At 40.1% G+C, this 26072-nt stretch overlaps 1 protein-coding gene across 11 annotated transcripts in view; it reads left to right on the top strand.

Moving 5' to 3' along the window:
• The window catches only part of ncam1a (neural cell adhesion molecule 1a), a 274078-nt gene that overhangs the window by 173715 nt on the left and 74291 nt on the right, over nucleotides 1-26072 (top strand). For all 11 annotated transcript variants that reach the window (XM_074612167.1, XM_074612169.1, XM_074612168.1 and 8 more), the window contains exons 2-8: nucleotides 11030-11104; nucleotides 12735-12944; nucleotides 14244-14387; nucleotides 18536-18673; nucleotides 19135-19252; nucleotides 23178-23338; nucleotides 24062-24204. In XM_074612167.1, coding sequence (XP_074468268.1) covers nucleotides 11030-11104; nucleotides 12735-12944; nucleotides 14244-14387; nucleotides 18536-18673; nucleotides 19135-19252; nucleotides 23178-23338; nucleotides 24062-24204 — 989 coding nt within the window. The remainder of the gene's footprint in view (nucleotides 1-11029; nucleotides 11105-12734; nucleotides 12945-14243; nucleotides 14388-18535; nucleotides 18674-19134; nucleotides 19253-23177; nucleotides 23339-24061; nucleotides 24205-26072) is intronic.

The following is a 26072-nucleotide window of genomic DNA, read 5'->3' on the forward strand; positions in this document are numbered from 1 at the left end:
GACAGTAGAGGAGCAGCTATTGGAAAGGTGTCAGGGAGTTGTTTATTTGCAGGCGATGAAGTGAGACAGCACATTTTGTATCAATAGACGAGGGCAAATCAGAGGTTGTACGAAGACACCATACTATAGTTGGGCTCAAACTTTTTACACGGTAAGTTAGTGGGAAAACAACACTTAAAACTGTTGATTTCTACAGCACACATTTGTGTTCTTCCAGATTCACTCCTCTCCACTTGTAATGCACTTGGATGACAACTGAAGTGGTGGCAGGTTGGGGGAATGATGGCAACAACCGTAATCCTGACAAAGCCGTGGTGGTGAATGACTGAAAGACGCGAAGAGAAGGAGCTTAGCGGCTGACACGTCTGTGTCAATTTGATTAAGGCCTGACACCCACACACAGCACATGGAAACGGCTGCTTAGTGCTTTGTGCAGTGTCTCAATGTACAGCAGGTTAATGATAAGTGGTGGAGACAGTTTTGAATGTGCCTCTGAAAGGCTAATTTATCTGGCTTTGAAACATAAATTGGAAACGTAATTCTCAAAGTTTTGTTAGGAGGCTAAAAGACATTATATTCATTGTGCACAGGCAAATTCATTATTTGAACATGCAGAAGAGTTCCCAGAAAAAATGGGCCCGCATTCTTCACATTAAAAGCAATCTACAGGCTGATAGAGGAAACCCAGAAAGTCACGGAAGATCAAATTTTTTTAGGTTAGGCTACAATCTGTTCACATATTGGCGATAGAAAAAGCAATTTAAAAGTGTTTATACGTGTAAAAACGTACATATAGTCCCTTTAATCATACAATATATGCTATGACCTCCATAGTCACCAAATTTCAACCAAATTAACACCAAAGGGAGATTTTGGAGCGACATGTTAGGCAGCACTCTTCACCCCATCATCAAAACTCCAATTGAGGGAATATATTTTGGTAGACTGGCGTTTGACTTGCTGGAGTAGCATCGAGGCTGTTTTGGAGGCTTGCTGAACAACACATTACTGAGTCTTTAATGTATTACCAATTGGTTTGTGAAATTGCTGCAGGAAAGATCCCACAGGTTGTATTTTAATGACAAAAAAATAATAATATAGACTGACAGACCATAACCCTCTGGGGGTATCAGATCGCTGGGAGCACAGTGTGGTTTGACTGGCAGGTCAGAGAAAGGGTTTAGAAAGAAGCTGCAGAGTAAAAGGGAGCCAGTAGCAAGAAGACATGATGGTAGTGATGTGCTGGTGTCCATGCAGTGCTGTAAAGGATGTACTGGAGGTTTTGGAAATGCCTGCCAGAAATCCTTTTGAAGTTTGGGGAGACGCTTCTTCAAGTTTGCGAGGGTGAGAGAGGGGTTAGAGGGAGAGCCCGGGTGTGGGTCTGTGAAGTCCATGGAGGCATTCTATTGTGTGTGATATCAGGCAATACAAGACTTGATTGACACAAGCTTTGAGATGGTAGAAGGAGACTTTGCAGAGGGGCTTGTGTGTGGTCATATCTGACACTTCGTTGCTTTTTAACCTTTTTAGATTCCAACTTTCCAATAGGTATTCTGTCAAGAAAATTGATTTATTCAAAGTGGGTTTTTTTCTCTGACATGATGCAATATTGTGTTTTATTCCCTAACACACCTGTCTGCTCTATGACATCAGCTTCGTCGAATCTATGGCTGACTTCAGCTCAGAGGATCCTTTGTACCTTGACCCAGCACGGAACATGCAAAAGTGTATGCAAGAGCGTTTAAGCCATTCAAATGTTAAAAGGATCTGCATAAATGCTGTTTCAGGTTTTAAAAGGAGGGCACTGTAAATGGAAGAGACTCCAAGACAGATCTCAGACTCAGTGATTAGAATAAATTAAATGAGGATAATCATCAGTGGTATCACATATTATTTTAGATCTTTGATGTTTTTTTCTTGATTTTTTTTTAAGGATGAGGAGTCAGAGATCCAGCTATGTCTCACCTTTAAAATCCAAGCTGTGTGTCAGCGCCCCCTCATTACAGGCCATGTGAGGTGAACACTTGCATTAGAAAATCCCTCAGGATTCCAATTATAGATCTTACTTCACCCAGGATGGATTTATTTTACTGCTGAAATTCAGCTTGAAAAACAACCTTGTACTAGCTCACATTAATCCCCCTCTGAGTTCTCTAAACAATCTTTAAATGTTGCCATTTAGCTTTACCGAAAGTGTCTCTGCATGTGCATGAGATTGTGAGCTTACAGATCTTAAAGACAACCAAATATTTCTGCAGACACTTGCAGTCATTTTGATGAAAGGTTGCAGACATAATCTCTCTCCGGCACGTCAAGAGGAGTGTGCTGCACAATGTCAGGCATAGATCACGTTTTGAAGAGCAAGTTATAGTCGCAGAAATCCTTATGACTCAGTTTAATAAGGCATACCGCAAAACCCCGTTTGAGGGTTTTTCAAGTGGAATCTGGCAGCTCTGTCACATGTCATGCATTTTTCTGTTTGTGTTCCACCTCTTCCAAAAAGATTTTCCCCACCTCTCTTCCCTTTCAGCTGTCAAATAATTGCATAAATGCTCCGTAGCATTCGTATAAAATGGAATAGCATCAATTTCAAAGATCAAAATTGTCTCATTATATCTTAAGTATTCATTAACTCCCCCGTACGGCCTGAGGGGAGTTGAAAAAGGAACCTACCTAATTTTGTAAGAGATGGAAACACAAGACTTCTTAAGGAAAATGGGTTTGCCATTGTAAAGCTTTGAGAAGGTAACATTAGGTGGTCGGTGTGTGCTCAAGATCTTTGTCCTCATTGCTAACATCTTTCACATTTTTTTTCTGACCACAGGGATTCACAAGCAATAGATACAACAGAATCAAATTCCCTTACTGTACACAGCAGAGAGAAGCTCAGATACAGAATAGAGCATATGCATCTCTTCTTGCTGTGCAGTACATCCTCAGTTGCTCTCTAAGCGTCGGTGCTGGCGATGTATGCATCCCAGTGTGGCCCTACACAGTGCTGTCTGCTCCCGCATAGTGTGTGCTTGCTCCGACATGACTTGCATGTTAAGCACCAACAGCTGACTGTTGTAGCCTCCTTGTAATGGAGCCAGTCACCACCGGCTGCCAGGCTCCAATTAGGCATGCAAACCTCCTGATCCAAGACAGTGATGAAGCTGCCTCAAACTTCAGGTTTCCCCCATAGCACAACCCACCACTTCTCGTTGTTCGCTTTGCAAACTCCCATAAAAAGAAGTACTGACGGACAAGTGGCCTGCATAAATATTTGTGCTGTTACATAATTTGGAATTAAAGAACCCTGCGGTTAAGATGCTAAAAGCCTGTTTTGCAGTAGCGGGCTGTAAAGTCCATAATTCTCTCGCTACAGAATGGCCGGCTTTCACATCTTCACTCACTGCTTTTGGTCATTGTTATTAAAAACCTCATAGGCGTATTTGCTTCAAAGTGTGGAGGGATTATCAGTAAATTAAGACACCGTTGCTAATATCACTTCTGAGCTCTTTGAACGTGCTCTCCCATCGAACTTCTTTTCCTAACTTTGTCAAATTAATAACTTGAATAATCAATCCTCTGGCAAGCTATTAAGTAGGCAAACATAGGGTATGTGTGTCTACGTATGGATGCATATGTGAGTTAATTAATGCTTTCAGTTTCCTTGAGCCTACCTCTGTTTGTTTATTAAAGGATAATACCAGTGTAATTTAATTTTGGATCCTATTGCCCTGAATGCTTATGAAAAGTGAGTTTAGACTTTTAATAGGCACAATTTCCAAAGATGGAAAACATATGAATATGAACTGGTTGCTATTTTTTATCTATTATCTTAAATAAAAAGTGTATGGTGAATTTATTAGTATACATTAGTATATTAATTAGTATTAGTTACAGTATGGTTCAAATGTTCTGCTATTGTGTCGCTTTAATTTTGCTACCTGAGGGGATTTGGACCTGTGACCTCAGTATTTATAAAATCCTGGTTACGGCTCAGCTCAGTATATTGATAATTTGTGTAGTATGTTTTGTTTATTTTGGAAATATGTTCGCTGTTGCATGAGTTATATACATGTAGCTTTTAGAAGACAGGGTTTGTAAGGAGATATTAGAGAGCAAACAGTGCCTGTGAGGAGAACTGCAGGTAAACACCGTTGGATGCCGTCTTCCATGTGGTTGCAGTGAAATAACTTCTGGTATCTTGGGTTGCTGTGGCCTCTAATTGCCTCCGTGGATGGTTTCAGAGAACAACCTGTCTTTTTTCTTTTTTCTTTTTCTTCCAGAACAAAAAGAACAGGTTGCACTAAGGTTTGAAAACCTTCATCTCTGGTTATACAGCTGTGCTCCCTTTTAAAGCTGGGAATATAAAGGACATGGCAGAGAATGTCTACAGAGAAGGGAAGGGAAATCAGAATCTTATTTATACAAACATTTGTCAGAGTCAAAGCTGTAAACAGAAATCCTCTCAGTGACTGAGTTAAAGTACAATGTGTGAACCAGATGAACCCAATTTCCCTGGCGTTTCTACAGTGTGGCTATATTGATCTACTGAGTCTAAGCTGGCTAGTTAGCCTGACTGTGTGTCAAGGGCAGTGTAAATTGCTGTTTCTTGTTGTCCGTACCTCAGTGACTGTTGTTAGTGTGCTATCAGTGACTGTCTGTAGTGTACTATCAGTGACTTTCTTTAGTGTACTATCAGTGACTGGCTTTAAAATAATATTGTTTTTTACTGAAATATTTAAGTTTCAGTCTCCAACATTAGTACACCTCTAACTTAAGCCCACCGCTAAAATCAGTGGGAGCTATACGTTGCTTTGTCAGATGTGTTTCCTTTTTTTTTAGTGTGTTTACGCTGGTCTCAAACACTGTTCCTAGCTACACCTACGAAAAGTATTTGTCACGTAACTTCCTTCCTTAAGTAAGGAAGGAAGTTATTTTAAGCCAAACCACGATCATTTCCTAAACCTAACTAAGTCGTTTTTTGCCTGATCCTAACCAAGTCGATCTTTTCCTAAACCTAACTAAGTAGTTTTGTTGCCTAAACCTAAGGATGTTTTTTCCTGTGAAGACGGAAGTTTATTTTGAAAAGACTGTAAACATGTAACGAGTGGAAATTGACCAAGTTGATGGCCATTTGTAAGAGAACAAACAAAAAGGGAGGAATAACTTTTTCATAAGATATCATACGAACCGTTGTATGAGAATACGCTGATAGATAATATTGTAATGGACAACCCAGTCGCATAATAAAATTGTGGCTTTGTACGTTTCTGCAAACCACGGATACGTTGAATCTCAACATTTCGGTCCCAAAAATACATTTCATATCAACATCTCTACCTAATGTGTTTATCAATGTTATAGTGTTTTAGCCGCTCATGGCAATTTTGCCATTTCAAAACTGCATTCTCAATTACTTTTAGGTTTGGGCAACAAAACTACTTGGTTAGGTTTTTTAAATTATCATTTGTTTTGGCTAAAATAAGAACGTTACTTTTGGACACGGGACACGAGCAGCAATCTGTCCCCCCCTCCGTGTTTGACCCTTCCATCCACACCAACCTCTTCTCTAAGCAGACTTACGTGGACTTTTATTAGACGTATTTGTGATACGTCAAATGCAAACGTAATCGGAGAGAAAATACTCTTTAAACTAACGTTGCTGCTGTGGAGAAAATACTTTGATCACACAAATTTTTTTTAAATCACTAAGTAATGTGAGTGCATTAAAGCCAGTCACTGTTGTACAGACATATTACACTTTCCTGACAGGGATGCATGGTTAATACACCAGTCCTGGGCTAAGACTAGCCATGCCTGTATAGAGCTAACTACTAACCTTCCAACACGTCAGGATCCTGAAGTGCTTTTTCTAAGAGGGTGATACCCAGTACTGTTGCTGGTGCTGCTGGGTGGCTATTACTGTAATTGTGAGCTCTGTGAATGGCCCCACTGGTCAGATTTAATAATCTGCCCAAAAAATCTATCCCTCTATCGTTGTTTTTCAGTCTCGTGGAGTCTTTAGAGAGGCCTGAAAGTGAGGGCAGGCTTAGTGGAGAGATATTAGATTGGTGTCATGAGTGAACACGTCGGGGCACAGATAGCTTCATCCTTTATCCAAGCTCTCTCTCCTCTCTGTGCCAAGCACTTCTTTCTATCCCTTCTGTTAATCTGCACCTCCTTCACCCAAATCTCCTCTGCTTCTTAGTTTACCTTTTTTATTCATGTAATGTAGGTCAGGTCTTTCTTAACTCCATTGCTTTGATGAAAAACTTTAAAGGATAATGCTGATATTTTAGCATGTTTTAGCATATTTACAGCAAATTACTGCTGACCATATTCACATCAATACAAGCACATCCAAATATAACAAGTCAAACAACTCTCAAATGAAATACATATTACAATACAGGGGATACAGATACAATACAATATTACAACCATTATCTCAACATATCACTTTTTTTTGTTTGCCATCTATTTATTTGCATAACTTTGGACAGTGAGATTACGGGTGTAAGAAAATACCGAAAATATCAATTATTGCGATATTATGCTTTCTGATACAGTATAGATTCTCAAAAACACTGTATTGATATTTTGTTATATATTATTTTAATTAATAGTTTACATGCAAAGGTGAACTCAGTCAATACTATATTTCATTTGCAAACAGATGCACCCTCTCAGTGTATGTGTCTTCTCAAAGTACTGTTGGGATGTTGGATGTTACGGGGACTGTGATAAACGCAGATCCAACTGTTCTGATTGCATAAAAACAATACACTTTCTTTACACAAGATTTTATGCAAATGGCGGTGTGTACTTTATACTATGAGAAAAATCGCAATATATCGCCTTGCTTACAGTATCATGATATATCGCAATATATTGAATCGTACCCCTATATCATGATACGTATCATATTGCCAGATTTTTGTGAATACACAGAACTAATAACAACAATATGTTCATCCGAACAAAATATACGAATATCAGCAAGTCATAGCAGAGAAATAAAACCCAAAGGAAAAATTAATAAATAAATAAATTAACCACTTGCAAAAAAGCAAAAAAGACAAACAAAAAATCGATGTGTGTAATATCTGGAGGTTACTCAACTATCTAGGACAATGAACAGTGATGATTTGAAGAAGTTGTTATAACGTGGTACCAAACTATCCAAATTGAATTTATATGAATTTGCCCATCATTACATAATTACCTCGTCTAAAAAGAGAACTTTTTTGACAAGTGTGTTATTTAAACAGAAATGGAAAAGCAGGAAAAATGGAAGAAAGATTCTGAAGAAACAAGTGATGTTTTAGATTTCTCCGGTAATTAAGCCTGACATCTTCTCTCGTTTCTACACCTTGATTTTACCACTAACACTATACGCTCTCAGCAGAGACACAAAGTCACACTTTTTGCTTGAAGCATGAGCCTCAACAACCACTTCATCCCGGAGACACTGCACAAGTGGCCATTTAGAGACGTCCACCGAGGGAAATGGCTCTGGGAATAGCTATCTTTCTCACACCGCCTGAACTCCTTTTTGTTGTCTTTAGTGTTGCAGATATGATCAGTTGATTTTGGGCCAGTTGTCTTAGTCTTAGCAGGCATGATGGCTAGGGTTTGCAGCACGGTATCTGTGATCTTACTGGGAAGGAAATGGATATGTTGTTTTCTTTATATCTACCTCCAGCCTGTAAAAGCAAACATACTGTGGGTAGTGGTTTTCCATGCCTCTAGAGCCTGCATAGCCCGGAACAAAGGCCGGGGCATTTATGTGGCAGAGGCATAGGTGTTTTATTGCAAATCAATATTTGTATGACTTCTTGACTAAGCCATAAGGGATATATTATTCTCACCTTGAATAAGTTAATGAAATCAATATCTGAGACTGTCCTTGACCAGGTAAATTACAGCATATGTTGTCTGTTCTGAAGCTTAACATATGCTCATGTTTTGCTGGCAAGCAGCCTGACTTTCTCTCAGTAGCAAAGGCGGTAAAGTAGTGCTAGAAAGATGTGATGTTTACATGCCTGCGTGCTTTTTGTGTACTTACAGAATTAAAATGTATACCCACGAATGGAAGAGAAATTATCCATGCTGACACTGGAAGATCGTCCTTGAGAGCTTCCAATTTGCCCAACATAAACACAGCTAAACATGAGGGCATGCTTCTAAACACAAAAGTTAATTGTGTACATTTATGTAGTATTGAATGCTGCATACGCCAGACGCAGCTTCACACAATAATGAAGTGCACGGGAGAGGAAAAAAGAACAACGAAGGCCACCGCTGCGAGTGTCTCTTCTCAGTCATGGATGTTTTTTTTTCTATAGCTATGAAATTGTCGCATCACGACACGCCGACGTCTCATTTGTGCTGTGATGATAGCTGGCTACCTGTCTTTGAATAGCGAGTCCTTGCAAACCATTCCCATGGATCTCCCGGTGAGAATCGGGCTGAGACTGACTCACTCATTTGTGTGAAGTGGCGACACGCTGACGGCTCAGCGGGATTTCTCTGTCAAGCTCCGGATCACGATTCAGTGGTGTCTCTGCTGCTTCGCGGTCTGTGCTTCACTCCCATGCTGCACATCACTGAAGAGAGCCTTAAATGAAATTGCGTCATATTTAAAAAAAAAAAAAAAAGCATCTCATGTCCTGTCGTTCTGGTGCACACGTGCGAAGTGATGATTTCCTGATTACGCTTTTGAAAATGATCACGCATTTTAACACTTTTCGTTGAATATGCAAGAGTTTTAATTTGTTAGCGCGAAAGGAAGGAGCAAACACCAGGTGTTTCTCTGCTCTCTTTCTAATTCTCATCTGTGTCACAGTATAGCTTCAGCTGATGCTGAGAGATGAAAAAGCCATTCTTTGATTTACGGCATTATGCCTTCTAAATCATCTGCCAGGAGAAGCGGGGATGGGATAAACGAGTACAAGAGCACCCTGGAATGACTCAGTCAGGTGGCTTATATAAACACTCAGAGAAAAAAATTAATCTTCAGATAGTGTTACTAATATACTGGAGATTGCTGCTGAGGACTGGAGATCATCTTACCCCCAAACTAATTACAAATGCATAACATTCGAAATACCTCATTCTTGGGAACTTAATTATTGTCGACAGTCGGATAATTTGCCACCCAGTTTGCTATCCTTCTGCACCGCGCCGCCTTCTTTTCCAGTTCAATGCTGTCATGAGGTGCCGGCTGCATGCTTTGACTTCCTTTGACTTTGTCAGGTGTCACACTGTTGATTGTCACAGAGTCACAGGAACAGGATTCATTAACAGCCAACACCTTGGAACTGTTGGTAGCAAAAAGTTATAGCTTCTTATGAGTCCATGGACTGCCATCATCTTTGGCACTACAGAGGCAGCTTGTACTATTGACAGTTCAGTTGTTCAGGATAGAGTGTTTGGTTTACCCAATGGAATTTTTCCATTGGGTTTTGGATGATTGCAGAAAATAAACTCTGTTTCCAATGTTTATGATACTTACACGTTTTGTTCTGTAAGATAATCTCCACAAATGAACACCACTTTTATGATTTTTTTAAAGCATAAATGCAATCGCAAGAATTACAAATCTAGCATTAGGCTTTAAACGTTCTACACCGCGGTCGCATGAGGCTGTAAAGGCGGACGAGTCGGCGTGATGTCGTTTAGTAGTCTCATTTAGCCACTCTTTAGCAACCGCCTTTTTTTTAAGACGCATAAAAGCTTAAAAATTCACAAATGGGGTATTTACTGACGTATTTTATATCGCAGAACAAAACAATAAAATCTCTTGAGCTTCTGTTAACCACAGACTCATTGCTGACTCATTTCTGGGTTTTTGGACTCATTCCTGCACCACTCTTTGTCTCTGTTTTCTGGCTGCATTTAACACCATTTCCCACAAGTCCAAGACAGCCCTGGGTTAAACGTCACCACCTTGTCAGACGAAGGCCAGTCGATTGAGAGCTATGAGAGCTGACAGCGAGGGCCGATCACCATAGACATATATTCAGACAGCAGACGTTACAGTTAGAAAGTTGGAAAGACAGCATTAAAAGAAAGTCTGGCTGAATATCGGGAAAAGGGGAAAAATCTCAGAGATAGTCACATAATCGCAGAGGATAGTGGAAAAAGCCGGATTTCAGCTCTCTATACCTCATATGTGCCTCGTGTTTTTAAGGATTCCATTATGAAAAGTCTGAATAAAATAGACGAGACGTTTTCATCCGAACCCGTCACATACTGACACTTTGTCAGACCCATCACCGTCACTATACGGTCGCAGTAAACACGTACTTAATATCGTGAATTAAACAAAAACGCTTGCTTAGATTCAGGCAATAAAACCATAGTTAGGTTTAGGAAAAAAATAATGATAATGATATCAATGGATAGACCGGTACGTCTCATACTACACCAAACGCTGATGGTCGTGACAAAGCGTCAGTATTTGACGCCCTGGGAATGAGAACGGGCTGAAATAGAATAAAAATGTTATTTTGAAATAGCAGTGTGCTTTATACATCACATTTTTGATAGTGAAAATGTCCTCAGCCCTATTTCAATGCCTGCTAGCTGTGAGAGTCCTAACAAGAAGGCCAACGATGTGCAAAAATATTCAAGAGTTCACAAAACCGTCGCACTTTCTCACGTAGTCAAAAGGCATCTGAAAATGTGAAAAATGTACGACTGATTGCACAGTTAGCAATGCCAACTATGTTCAATATATCCTTAACCAGTGAGCCCGCTAACAAACAGACAGTTCAACAGTGTCCTTGTAGAAAATCCAGGCTCATGACCCATCTCCACATGGAGATGTTGCACTCTAGTGAGCACAGAAATTTCATCCCAGAGTTTCATTCATAGAAGGTATGCCAGAAAAAGATGGTTGTTCTTTTGAGCGGGCAAAGCAATTTGATTCTGAGCCCTGCCTTATTGTGCTTTGCCCTCGTGTCACCATTCCTCTCGCTGCGACCACTGTCTAATGTATATTCTGTTCTATCTTCTTTTTTCTCTACCCCAGCCGCCATCCAGGTGCAAATCACTCCGACACAAGGAGAGATCAGCGTAGGAGAGTCCAAGTTTTTCCTCTGCGAAGGTAAGCGTGATCTCAAACATACCTCATTTAACCTGATGCAAATGTTCCCTCATATAACAATACTGTCAGTATTCATTTAGATCATAACAGTGATACAAGTCAGTTTAAATAATGAGACTGGTGTCTAGACAGAAGACAAGACAGTGCTAAAAAAAGGAGGAGGATAAATGAATTGAGCTGTGTGTTGTGAGGAGGATGTGGGAGGTTAGGATCACAGTCAGGTAGGAGGAGGGCTTAGACGAGGTGGGAGAGAGATACAATGGGAAGAGATAATGAGAGACAGGTCTTAGACTCTCTCTGTTGTCACTGCTCAATGTACATGTGCAGTTGTCACCCTGTCTGAGATACAGGTTGTATTTGCATTAGGTGGGTCAGCCGTCTGCATATTATACAACATTAGGTACATCCAGGGGGTCGTAATAGTTATTCTCAAACTCTGACTGCAGATCTTATACATTAACAGTTATGTTCATTATAATCACTGTTATAATGCATTATAATGTGAGTTACAGTTACTCTAAGTGGTCATTGTTGCTTTAAGTAAAGGAAAAAAAAATTTAATCTATGAAAGAAAAACATGCAACACTATGTAAAATACATTTTTACTTTACTTAAAGAAAACATTGTCATCTTAGAATAACTTATAATCACACTATAATGGATTATAACAGCGATTATAATGTATTATAAAAATATTATAATGTATTACAATTATGGGAATTATAATACACCATGATCGTTGCAACGAAAAATGTCCGTGAGTGACCAGCAATTACAAAACATCATGATACTTGACCTTATAAGTCCTTATAAAATGCTTTGCATTATAAATAATGTTTTATGATTATTGTTATAAAGCATTGTGAATTGTTATGAGTGCTTATAAATATTGTTATGCAGTGCTTTAACCAGATTTTAATGTATTATAGACATGGGCATCATAGAAAGTGTTACCAAACTAATTTATCTCTCTAAGTTATTTATGTTTTTTGTTCTATTAAAGAACTTGAGCTTGAACTCCAATCGCCCCGTTGAGAAGGATGTCAAAATGCATTTAGGACCTTTTGTGTTGCAAACCAAAAATGTCCCAGCTCGCACTCGCCTTTTTAAAACATGACCACAGTTTGATTTTTCTTTCAGTGAAAGTTTCCTCCTACTGACTATTCCTCTGTTCTACTGAGCGAACAGAAATAATTTATAGCCGCCCATCTTTTTATGTTTTAGTTAGCATAGTCTGAGCTTGAAAAGTTATACCAAGAATTATTGATTTATGGGTTGTGGATATCAGCTTTTCTGACTTGCAGAAGCAAAGATAACTATTTCTGTTTCATCTTTCATTTTCAGTCTGGTTTATATTTACTCACAGAATAGCATGCAAGGTCAGAGTCTTGCCTAAAGTTGTTAAAGTAGTTTCACATATATATATATCTAAAGATAATAAACTAAACAAGTGTGAAAAGCATCTAAATTGTAAACGAATAATGTTGTAAATCCAAATATCCAACAAAGCAAAACTACAAAACAGATTTATACTTTTTTTTTCAATATCAAACCTGTGTTTTGTGGTTTTCATTTCTACGGCAGCTTCTCGCTTCCTTGCCTCACTCACATTTCATGTTGTGTGTTTCAGTGGTGGGAGATGCTAAAGACATCGACTGGTACGCCCCCAGTGGGGAGAAGATCCTCCCCAACAGGCCAGACATCTTCGTGAGCCGCAGTGATGAAACGACGTCGACCCTCACCATATACCACGCCAACGTGGACAGCGCCGGTATCTACAAGTGCGTGGCAAAGAACGGGGACAAGGAGGCCCAGGCCACAGTCCAAGTGAAGATCTTCCGTAAGTCTTGTCTTTTGTATACTAATATGCAGCAATACAGATAGAAATATAATGCATCCTGCAATATGTGCTTTTAATTTACATTATGAGAAAACCATTCCCTCTCCAACTCCCTCTGTGCAGTACAAGAGCATAGCAGTTACTGCAAACCTTACTCTATCCCCTAGAAGTTACGTTTCTATTTCATTAATTGGTTTTGGCAGATATGTTCAAATGGAAAAGTAATTGCTACCTGGATTATATCCACTAATGTTTTTCTCAGTTAATAGACCGTAATCCAGGCAGCAATTCGTTTTGGCAAAAAACGTTTAGTGCAATATAAAATGGATTTTCTAGGAGACGGGATTGGACTGCTTCTGTATGTCTTTGTTTTAATGAAATGTTATGAAACATTTAGTGACCCCAGAGTCGTAATCATTACAGGCAAAATGAAGATATACACTTAAAGGGGACATAAAATGCTCATTTTCAGGTTCATTCTTGTATTGTGGATTTCTACTAAAACATGTTTACATGCTTTAATGTTCAAAAAACACATTCTTTTTCTCATACTGTCTGTCTGAATATACCTGTATTCACCGTCTGTCTGAAACGCTCCGTTTTAGCGCCTGTCTCTTTAAGAAGCCCAGTCTGCTCTGATTGGCTTGTGAGAAAAATATAGTGCACCTTTGTAAAAGTAGTTCTCAAACTGTGGGCGGTATATTCTAATGAGCCTGCATGTGACACAGGAAGGGGAGCCAAATCTGAATGGCTTGTTGGCTTTACCTATTTTCACACTAACTTTTCAGTCCATTTTCCGACCAGTGTGGGGTCGTGTTGTTTAAGCCAAGACAATAAAAGATGATCTAGGAAGTCCAGTTTGAGATATAGATTCATCATAAGTCTTCAGATGTCAAAAACACTCCAGTCTTCTCATGTTACGAGGAAGGATTTTGCAACTCTGAACGCCACGTAAACAGTAAAAATCCAGCATTCAACAGAGTGGTCCCATTGAAGTGACTCAGGCTGCTGTGATTTTAGTCTGAACGCGATATGAGAGTCATTGACTCTGTCTTTACCTTGACCACCGTCCCGCGCCATCTGTGATTACATAAAAAACTAAACCAACAAAACCTTTATTAGAGAAGCAGAAGCTCAACCATATGGTGCCTCATTTCACTGCTAATCAACTGTGAGATATTTTTTTTTGAAAGCAATCTAAATATGCCGCATTTCAAGTTTCACCTTTCCGAAGTGTCAGTCTGAATGTTGAGATATTTATAAACGTGTATAATATATGATCGTCTCGTCTCTCTACAGAAAAGATCACCTTTGAGAGCGCTCCCAGCCCACAGGAGTTCAACGAAGGCGACGACGCCGACATCGTCTGCGAAGTGGCCAGCTCGCCACCACCCACCATCATCTGGAAGCATAAGGGCTCCAAGATCCAGGTTGCCAAAGACGGTGAGCCAGTCCAAACACAAACGTTCCAATGCTTGAGCTTACTTCCTCACCTCCGACTTGCCATCCCATCTCATCCCCCCCCCCTGACTCCCTGAGCGGTCATCTTACCTTCCTGCCAATGCTCTCTGCCAATTCACGCTCCCCAATCAATTTGCCACTCTCTTCCTCATCTCCTTCTCCTGCTGGTGTCATCTACGCACAGAGCCATGCATTTTCAGCGGGGGGGGAGTTTTAGACCTCATAGATGCATGAACATGGAAATGATATTTGTTTGGCCCAGCATGAAGTGGTTATTGTCACTAGAAAAGATGTATGAGGGCAGATTGGACTTTAAGTTCCCCAAATAGAGGGAGAGCTACTCTGGAGGCAGATATAATCTGAAAAACTGAAGAGAAAAGGGGAAAAGTGGAAGGGTGAGAGAAGAACTAACAATGTAATTTCTGTCTGCCACTGCTGCCGCTAACAATATAAGAAAAAAATAGAATAGAAAGCCTTTATTGCCATTGTACAGAATACAGCAACATTAGGAGCGTTACTCCTGATCAGTGCAGTTAAAGGACACAAGAAAAACACCATAAAAACAAAACAACTTCAGCAAACAAACAGCCGACAGCACACTTTCTAAACTCGTTAGTAAAATAGTCTAATTAAATACAACGTCATTTTGCACTAGAAGAAGAGTAATTATTGCACTATAGGATAATATCAACATATTCTCATGCAACGGTTCGTTCCTTTTCCTCCGAATGTCCAGCAACACGTGTCAATTTCCGCTCATTACATGCATACAGTCTTTTGAAAATCTTCTTTAGGTTTAGGCATGAAAACTATGTAGCTAGGTTTAGGAAAAAATCGTAATTTGGCTTAAAATAACTCCGGAAGTGGCGTTACCTAAGTACGTAACTTACGTGACAAATAGTTCAATGTTGACTTTTAGTTTCACACGGGACACGAACGCCTGTCTCCTGGGTGAAACTCCGGTATTTTAGACCCACACATCCACCTCTGATCTCCTCCCTACGTGGCGTTCGCCACTATTTATACTTCTTGGTTCGCGATTACGTGAGGTCGTTTTATATGTATTTTTTACCAGATTTCCCTAGACGCCGTCTTATTTGATATACACATGACAAAATAGAATATAAATAGGAGCACATACGTGGTGTTTTGGACAGTTCACAGTTGGGTACAGTTGGGATTAACAAGTTTGTTCATTGTTGTAACTGTCCTATTGAAGGTACGCTCCACCGAATATCTCTTTTGAGAATATCAAATACTCACTGCCTTTAGTCTTGAAAGGAGTTTGTAGCTTGCTTCCCTGACAGAGGGCGGAAGCTGTAATCAGCTTCAATTTACAGCCCTTACCATGGATTCCAGTGGTGAGTCACAGTCACAGAGGGAAAGAAATAATCAAAACAAGAACATCAAAAGGTCCATACGAACTTCTCAAACCACTTCCTGCATTACAATCCTTTTCTCCACTGTGTTCTAAACAATTGTTGCTTTGCCAGTAAACATGCTTTGGAGCTATGAAGCGTGACACAGAACTAAGGTATCTGGCTCTATTGTGGAGAAATTCTATGAGATTCAAACAAATAAACACTGTGGAAATGAATGGTGCTGCTGGAGTAGATTGGCAGCATTGGGTCAGATCAGCTCTACCTCAGAGAGTTCAACTGAAACTCCAATGTGCTGTGTAAGGACTGAGGTGGAGACAATTTAGATTTACACTTGGACTGGGCCTATTTTAACCTTACAGTAACCCTCCCTTGGTGACCGCTGGAGAGCCTGGAGTCACCACAGTGTTGTCCTAAGCCCGCCTTTATTCTTGGAGTCGGGTCAAGGAATGTGTTTTTCACTGGAAAAACCACTAATTGTAACCAACACTGAAAACTGAAAACTGCTTATGTAATTTTCCTCACAGCAGCTGACCTAAACCCTACGCTGCATGTTGCATTGTTAAGCCTCCTTGCAGAACTGTGCCATTGTGATATGTGTCAACATAACAGGAGTTAGGAGCTGGTTGGTAAAATGTAACGCCTATGTGTCTGTTGAAATACCACAATAAGCCCTCAAAAACTGGTTTGACTTAGAATATTTTGACATGAGTTTTTACATGACGATTTTGTGGATTTTGACAGGAAGCAGAAAACAATATTGTGGAAATCAGTGGTGGAAAACGTGTTCAGATTTTTTTACATAAATTAAAATCATAACAACATAATGTTCAAATGCTGCAAGTAAAAACCCTGCATTCAAAATGTTAATAAAGCAACATATTAGCAGCTAAATGTACTAATATAATCAGGAGTAAAAATACTCATAATGCAGAATGTGTCCTTATTATTGCCGATGCTTCAGCCAATAAGATTGTTATCAGGCCATTAAATAGGCGTTATTGGTCGCCTTAGATGTGGGTCAATAGGGGCCTACTACACCAACTAATTTGTATCTACTTTATAATGTATGTTGGTTAACTTAATCTATAAGAATGCGTCATTTTATAGCAGATCAAATATTTGATATGTGAAATGCAAAGTAAACTCTAGCTGTCAAATATATGTAGTGGGGTAAAAAAGAACAGTATTTGCCTCTGAAATGTAAGAGTAGACGTGGAAAAGTAATATATAATTGAAATGCATAAGTAACTGAGTACCTCATGCTTGTATTTAGGTACAGTGAATGTACTTAGTTACCCTCCGTGACTTGCAGAGAGCTCAGACAATAGCGGAGGTGTAATTGTGCAATAAAGTGCACAAGTCTCAAAAGTGATGGGAAGAAAAATTATCACTATCCCACTCCAACATCCTTTCTTGCTCTCAGTACATCATTTTATGCATCAAGTAATTTTATAGCACACCGGCTTTCTTTAGTTTACATGGTGGACTTCTCTATTAAATAGCTGGAGATATTAAAATCTCTCTCACTAGCCTGGAAATTGATCTGGCGGCGTTAGTCTCCTGTAGAGGAGCTCCCATCCCCAAGGAAGGAATCAACTGGCCGATGAAAGCTAGTACACCCTAAATAGCCACAATGTTTAATCCAGTGAGTTGAAGTACACACAGACCAGTCACAAATTGTGTAGGAGTGCTTTAGTTTTCTAAATTGGGGCTTAGAAAGAACAAACAGCAAAAAATGACTCAGCTCTAAAGGCTCTTAAATCAGATGTGGTCGGAGAGCCCTGGCTTTTAATAACACGCTGGATGAAACATGTGAGAAACACCTGGTTTCAGTTAAGACAGCTCGCTCTGCTGCTCGGGTGTTTACGGCTGCTTTAATGAGAGGTGCAACAGTTTGTCAGGCTCTATGATCGCTGTAAAACACTGCTGAAATACGTCTGCTGTAACCACTTGCTTGATTACCGGGGACTTTTTTAATCTGACTCCAACTTCCTGTCTGAGCATTTAAGTGAAGTATTTCAGTTATAAAATGTTCCTCTTGAACCTTTACTTGAACTTATACACGTAGACAGTCAGATTTTAAAGATTCAAGGAAATATTAATACTTAATTTCACACTGTGGCACACACACGGCACTCCATGTAGTTTTTTGTGATCCACTTCCAAGTGTAACTTCGGTATTTTTCAACCCATTTTTTCGTGTCTAAGTGACTATTGGGGACGACTTTTTTTTTTAAATTATTTCTCTGTAGGGTCCTTTCCATAATGTTGTCAGACACTTATAATAACAATCTGAGCCTGTCAGCAGCAAAAACAATCACTTTTAGTGGACGTTAATTTACGGTGCCAGCTTGCCCCAACCGATTACATTGCAGCCTGTTTAGCGTCTGGCGGTTACAGCGTTTTCCCTCAATACTGGACCAATTGCAAAAATAGTTGTCTCCATTAGTCACTTAGAAACAAACACATGGGGAAATGTGGTTGAAAAATACTGAAGTTACCCTTTATCTTTAACAGGCTTCTAGGAGGGAAAATACATAATTTCCATGGAGATCAAGCATTGAACATATTCTTTCAAAATGCAACAAACTAATACTAAAGCAGACCATAACATCATGCAGAAAGTACATCATATATGTATTATTCTTAACCCATACATTGGTAAATGTAAATTCACTGTCTTGTTCTGTGCATATAATTTGAATAATCTGCAATAAATGACTGTTCTGTTTGCCTTTTCTGTTTTAGTGCGATTCATGATCATGGAAAACGACCACCTGCAGATCCGCGGCATCAAGAAGACAGATGAGGGCATGTACAACTGTGAGGCTCGTGTCATGGCCAGGGGAGAAATTGACTTCAGGATGATCAAGGTCGTTGTTAACGGTAAGCGCTGTCTGCATCTCGTTCACCTTCTGCTCCCTGTCTGCCCTGTTGGTCAACAAGGAGTTGTCGCTCGACATAGTAATGATGACCCTGAAAACCCTGGAAATGTTCTGTTTCGAGCCTTAAATATGGTTCATCAGGTCAGTTCATCTGTCCGCCTGTGCAACTCTTTGGGCAAGATATCCACAACAAGTACTGGTGGTTGTGAAATCCGATGTGGATATTCATGCTTCCCGGACCTTTCCTTTAGCAACAACAGAAGCTAAAATGTCTGCTCGTGCATGTCTAATATCAAAATCTAATGCGCAGGATGAACGATTTCCATTTTGGAAAAATTATTCTTCTGAATCTCTACTGTATATCTGCTGTAGATGGAGCCTCTTCAGAACACCTCCTCAGAATGTTTATGCACTTGCTGCGTGTACTCATTGCTTTTCTATTTTTATCATGTCTCTTTTCAGTGCTTCCCACCATCCGTGCCAGGCTGTCAGAGGTCAACGCTACAGCAGACATCGGTAGCTCCGCTCTGCTGGCCTGCGATGCGGACGGCTTCCCTGAACCCACCGTCACCTGGGCACAGTACGTCATCCACCGCTGTCACTGGCCTGTTTTCATCAGTATAGGATCAGGGGCTAGATCTGAGCTGTCGCAAAAAATGAATCCCTTTTGTTGTTGTTTTTTTTTTCTTGACCTCAAAGGGAAATATTAAGTAAAGCAAAGATGCGAGGAAGAATTAATTAGGAAAAGATATGCACGGTGCTGAGCGAAACCTCAAAGACAGCGTAGACACAAATGCCAAACAGGTAAACACTGCCTGATAAGATCAAGTTGTACGATTAGCTTGATTAGCTTCATGAATGACACTTCTATTTGGGTGAGACTGTGCCCTTCAGTGACAGGATGCACTCTATATAGCCCGTATCACAGATGGATCAGAGGGCCATGTAGTAATCAGGTGGACCGTTTTTTGGGGGGGGATGTTGTCGGGCTATCTCTGCCCTCTGTCTCCAGCTGCTGGACACTGTGACAATGACACACCAAGGATATGACATACATGTAGTGACCAGACACCGATGTGCAAAGATACACAGTCAAGGGAAGAGTTCATTTTAAGGGTTCCATTACTTTACCGTTTTACATTGCGACCATCAGGATACTGAACACACAAAAAGGAACATAAGATCCAGCTGGTATGTGATTCAGACATGGACATGGCAAAAAGATTCTATGCAGTCATGCTAAAGTGGCTTATTGACAACAAAAAAACTGTTATTTAAAGAAAAAATAGAATAATGAAAGTATTTTTTAAATAATATATAGACTGATTTTATTCAGTTAAAGCTGCAGTGCGTAGAAATGGAGCAAATATGATTAAAAAAAAGTTATTTTTATAAAACGGTCACTATATCCTGACAGTAGAGCATAAGACAGGTAATCTGAAAAAAAATCATGTGCCTCTGTGTCCTCCGGTGCTCCTAACAGCATCTGCAAGATTTCACAGACTGGAAGAAAAACAAGCAGTAAGAGCTGATCTGGAGTCTGCCGTCCAGCTGCCGTCTATGAGAGCCGGCTGTCAATCACTTGCGAACTCCGACCAAACGGTCAAACTAGGCTGCGCTGATCAAATATTAATCTGTAATGTCTCTTTCTCTCCTCAAATGTTGTCAGAAACATCTTGTAGTGTACTGTTTAGCTGTAAAAATGAGAAAGTTTGTGCCCGGTAGCCATGTTGAGATCAGTTGAGTAAAGCCTGAAAACAGAGCCATGAGGAGGTGCAGGAGTCTAGTTATCCCTCGGAACACTTGAATTACAATATGCTGAAAGGTTTTTATGAACTTTTTGCCCAATGATGCCAAAAATATGCTGCCTTCTGCAGGTTTAAGAGCTTGTTGTCAGCTCGGTCTCTGTGTGCTCAGACTGAATGCTCCAGTATTTCAAGGCAGTTCTTTCGGTACAAAGACATATTGATTTAATCACACACCTGTCCTCAGTAGACATGACAAAATATATTCACATTTAAGATTTCAAATTGGTTCCTTGAAGTAAGAACATACAGTTGTTTTTCACCGTACTCATTCAAATATATGGAAATCAAGCTGTGCTCTAAACAAGCCCTCTGAAAAGTGTACCGTACTTCAACACCAACTGGAGGCACAAATTGCACGTCTCCGGTTCAGCACTAATCCACCGGGAGCTGGTAGCTTTTGTCCCCCTTTTTTATAAATTGAGCCTTCTGATCAAGTCTGACATAAAAACAGATAAACTTTCTTGCTCGCTTGGTGTTGATGCTGCCTGCTTCTCGCTGCATCTCTGGACAAACTGGTTGTACCCGCTTTGAAAGGGATTGCATATAAGCACAACATGCATTCCTGGGAGATGGTGTTGTAAAAGTGTAAATAGGGCATAAATATGAATTTGCGTGGCCTGGCCTACAAATAGTTGTGGGGGAGAGACGAGGAGATTTCCATGTATTTACATTTGCACCGTAACAAGTGCAAAAAGGCTTTGATGAGTGTTATTACTCTCCACACACTATTTAAATAGCATAACATTTTCATTTAGTTAGAGTGGTTATAGCAGCCACGAACAAACCTGTAGTGATTCTGCACCTGGTCGCTCCAGCTGACTCATGTGGCTGCAGCAACGTCCCGTTTACAGTGATGACTGTGTGCTGATTGGATGCTGGTGTTGCTTAAGATCTGATTTACATTTAACTGGATGCTATAAGACATCCCATAAATATGGAGTGGAACAACTAGGGTTGGGGTCTGATAGCATTTAAACGAATCTGAATACAATAATGAATCCTGCCAATCTGAGTCCTTAAAGTCGAGGTGAAATGAAAAATGCATTTTTAACCCTTTCAGATCACATCCCCGGTCATATTGTGCACCTATTTAACAATATATGCAAAAAAGTAAATTATAATTTTAGATCAAATTCTAACGATCTTTTTTCCCTGTAAAACAAAATAAGACGTGTGCTCACGTAAGCTAGTACCAACCAATATCAACCAATAATATCATGTCATCCATCAAGCTGCAACTTTTAGCAACGAGGGAGGTGTGTGACGTAGCTCCGTTTGGCGCTACATACTAAGCCCGCCCACTTTTTAGCAGCCCAATTAAATGCGAAGGATTTGATTTAAAACCCTTCTTGTAACTGCACACCGCTCAAATATTACGTTTCAGAGGGGAATACGTCACAGCAGCTAATGATGCTCTAACTTCCGTTTCACTGGGACTTTAAGAATTTGTTTTGGCAGCTTAAAATCAGTGATGAGAGTGAATAAATAAATGCACAAAATACCATATTCTTCTATCAATTTTCTTAAATGTCTTTAATGCATGCACGCATGGCAACTATTTAGGTTTAACTTCCTATTTAACAACTAAACCCACAAATTCAAATGGTATCTGCAGTCAGCTTTTGTTGGCAGAGAAGGTAAAACCTCTTAAATTTTTAGCGTCAGACTACTTAATCTTCACAACCTGTAAATACAAGCTGAAAATGAGATGAACAGTATAAAATGAAATGTTGATTAAATATGGATCTGACACAGTGAAATAGCAGTTAACAGTCTACTTATCTTTCCAACATCATCGTGTGTGCGTAGCCAGTTCTTTCTAGGAGATTGGTAATGAATGGATTCACCATTAGCTGGTACAGTATATCTCAAGTATGACTTAATGATGCTTGATCACCTCTCAGTTGTGACACTTTAAATTCCAGCTATTTGCCCAATGTACTTTCATATTCGTGGTGCATCATTTAGCGGTGTCAAGCAGCACCAGCAGCAGCCGCAGCAGTAGCACCACCACCGCTGTGCAGAGGAACCTTTGAATAAAGCTTTTTTTGCAGACATGTGAGTGAATAAGGTTATTGAACACCCTGATGCTGCTCACAGCTGTCTTCTCTGCAGCAAGGCTGTGGTGTGATGTGGGTGTTGAGGGAGATGCAGTTCCCGGCCAGAACAGAGTTGAGACAGACAGTGAGGTTGTAGGGAGGACAGATGGGTGAGGCAGCGAAAAAAAACGAGAGGTGAAGCTCTGTTTATTTGTCATTCACTGTCGGCCTGCAAAATGCCTCAGAAAGGCTGCTACTCCAGGCACACAAACATGTATTCAAACAGTATTCTAACCCCTAGTGAAGACTTCTCAAGAGCGAAAGAGTGTTTTCTTATAACTGAAAGAAACATGCATCAGCATCAAATTGGTGCATGGCCTTCTTAAAAACACAGATACAAGGGCTAAAGAAGAGCTGAGGCAAACAAAAGCTGTGGAAGTGTTGGCGATGTTCTCAGAGGCAAACGGCACAGGGCAGCTTTTTTTGCTCTCCGGGCCTTTGTTGTACACCAGCTGCTCTCTTCCTGAGATAAAAATCCCAAACAGATCACTGTCTGCGAGTTAAGAAAGTTATTTGTCGGCCCCTGAAGTTGTGTAAGCAAAGACTTGTGATGTGAACCCCGCCATGTCTTTTTCCTTTTTTTTTCCCTCTGCTCCAGTAACAACGTTGTCCTTGAAACGGGCGATAAGTACAGCCTGAACGAGGATGGTTCAGAATTGGTAATAAAAGATGTCAAGAAAGTGGATGAAGGAGATTACACTTGCATCGCCAAGAACAAGGCAGGAGAGAAAGCCGAGGAAGTCAGCCTGAACGTGTTCGGTAAGAGAATAACTCCATTCGCCTTACAAACGCATAAAGGACACTGTGGCTCTTTTTCCCTCTCTGGCCTTTTCGTTTCACTTATTGGCATTTTGCTGTACACTCCACAGCTGTTCCAGGGTGCAGAGTTACACAGCGTGAAGCATACAGTTTAAAGAAAAAGCGTGCACTCTTGAAAACTAATTAAGCCACCCCTTAGGACATTGAAAGATATCACACTAGAGTTTCTCTCCATGAGCAAATTTGCACCAGTCTTATGTAATCATGTGCTTGCTGCTCTATTATTGGCCAATGGGGTATGAAACCATGACTCTAATGAAGCCTGTCTGTATACTTGACTGCAGTAATGTTAACAATATGTAACAGCTATTTAAAGCTGCGCTATTACAACATTGGATCAAATGACATATTATGTTTAGGATGGAAACCACAGCGAGCTATCAGCCCACGCTGCAGCAGCTATTTAGCCACAAACTCCACCTCCATCAACTCTGTTAAACCCTGGTTGTACTGTACAACAACAGACATTGTTGTTTAGCAACCAGCTGTTAAAGTAAATCAAATATCTAGCAGCTAAAGAGCAACAGTGGCTATTTCTCCTCAGGAGTTGGTGGAGACCAAAACAGAGCTAAAAACAGAATAAATTCATCTTACATTCATTAGTTGACCAGTTGGGGCAATTGTTTCAGTTTCTAACGTTCACCATGTTTGTCTTGTTTCTAGTGCAACCCAAGATAACCTACCTGAATAACCAGACTGCCTCGGAGTTTGACGAACAAGTGACCCTGACTTGTGAGGCCTCGGGCGACCCCACACCCACCATCTCCTGGAGTTTCCAGGACAGAGTATTCACTGAAGGAGAGCAGGTACTCGTTTTTTGTTTCTTTGTTTTTAGCAACAGTACATTTATTCAAACATACACTGATTTGTTTTTTATGATACAGAATGAAAACCAAATAAATAAGAATGAATAAGAACAAAAGTCCTTCAAACAGACCTTTTGGAGTAGAGGCACTCTAGATATAAAGATCTGTATTGCAGTATTGTCACATTCATATTTATATAGTACATGTATTCAAGAAATCCATGATAATGACAACCAATGGTATATATGTGGCTTGTTATTTGACAAACCTCTAGTAAATTTTCATTTATTTCAGACTCCAATCCATCACAGAGCTAATATATCTACCAATATTCACATGGATATATTTGAGCAATTTAGTCCCCGGTCCCCTGACATTGCATCGCTCGTTTAGTCTTGAAATGACTTCAGTGTGCTTTAGTTCCAGCTCTCCCTTATTAGATCATTACTAGCCAACCAGTTGGCCACTCAGCTGAAACTGCTCGCTGTGCTTCAGACACTCAAAACCTCTTATTGAACCCTGCGCTGCCACCTGATTTCCCTCTTTGTACAGTAAAGTTTGGACTCTGCCATCTCTCTAAACTTTTGGCAGTCCTCTCCAGTACTGCTGGAATTGCATTAATGATTTTGTAGAAGTTCCGTCGTGAATGCTAGAGGGGAGAGTGTGCAGATTGCCATAAAACCAATTTCCATGCAGTGCCATGGCATGATATTCCCCAGCGTTTTTAAGAGTACATGTAACTCCATATTAATCATTAGCATTTAAAAGGGAATATTTTTGTGGAAATGGTCTGAAAAGTGCTCATTGGAAATGCACAGAAAATAAAGTGAGAGAGAGTTTCAGAAAGTGAAAATGATTTCAGCGAAATTAGCTCTTAATTATTGCTGTGTTGAGAGCTAGAAGCCCAGAGTCTCCCTCTATCTCTCGATCTGATTGTTTTGAGCTCAGTTGTGCTACTCTGGCAAACTGCTGTGATAATCCACTTTGCAAATGAGTGGGCACTTTTTCTCATGAACACGTAAAGAAGTATTTACACGTAACGCCAAGGGTTATGCTATTTTGTCATGCGTTGGTGTATATCCTCGGTTGTCTCTTCATGTCCTTCAGGAGCGCCGGAGATAACGCTGGATTTAAGCTCCCGCTATAGAACATGGTAAAAAAGATGTATGAGCTGAATGCCATCCTCGTGCGTTTTCTCCATTACAGTGGTCACAGCTGTTGGCAGTCGCCACACTGGAGAGGGAATCTCATCCCAAGTCTATTGTTACGCTCTTATCAGCTCATTAAAATGGTATAATTTTGAAAAATCCATCTTAACGGTCTTTTCTGACAACATGTGTCATGTGAGCAGCAGACGGATTAGTCACTTCAGACGGGTAATTTTCTGCTGTGAATGCAGTAAACAGTATTAAGATAATTACCTTTCTGCCTCTAGCAGGTTCGTGGATTCGGGGAGAACACCTCATACGTTAGGGAGTACTTCAACGTGCATTACTGTAGATACGGCAAAAAATAATAATACATCTTAATATTCTGTTAAATATGGAATTCAGGCACTATGTATATCCCTTATAGAGGTTCCCGTAAACCTGGGTTGTGGACTGGTACTTGATCTTGGGAAATTTGCTACCAGGTTACAAGGAAAATGATTTGCTGTATAATAATAATATAACTTTATAGGCTATTTTTGCAGTAATACCCTTGAATATGGGTCAGTCTGTGCTGCATTTTTAATCACTTCCTGTCACGCCCAACATACTAGTTTTTGACTAAAGTAGGCCGTTGTACGCAAGGCAACCAGTCCGTCGTCACCTTTCAGCATTCAGCCATACACGAACTGTCTGTGAGGCCGCTACCTGAGTGTTGCT

This window comes from Sebastes fasciatus, chromosome 16, assembly GCF_043250625.1.
Source record: "Sebastes fasciatus isolate fSebFas1 chromosome 16, fSebFas1.pri, whole genome shotgun sequence".
In the NCBI taxonomy this organism is placed as follows: domain Eukaryota; kingdom Metazoa; phylum Chordata; class Actinopteri; order Perciformes; family Sebastidae; genus Sebastes; species Sebastes fasciatus.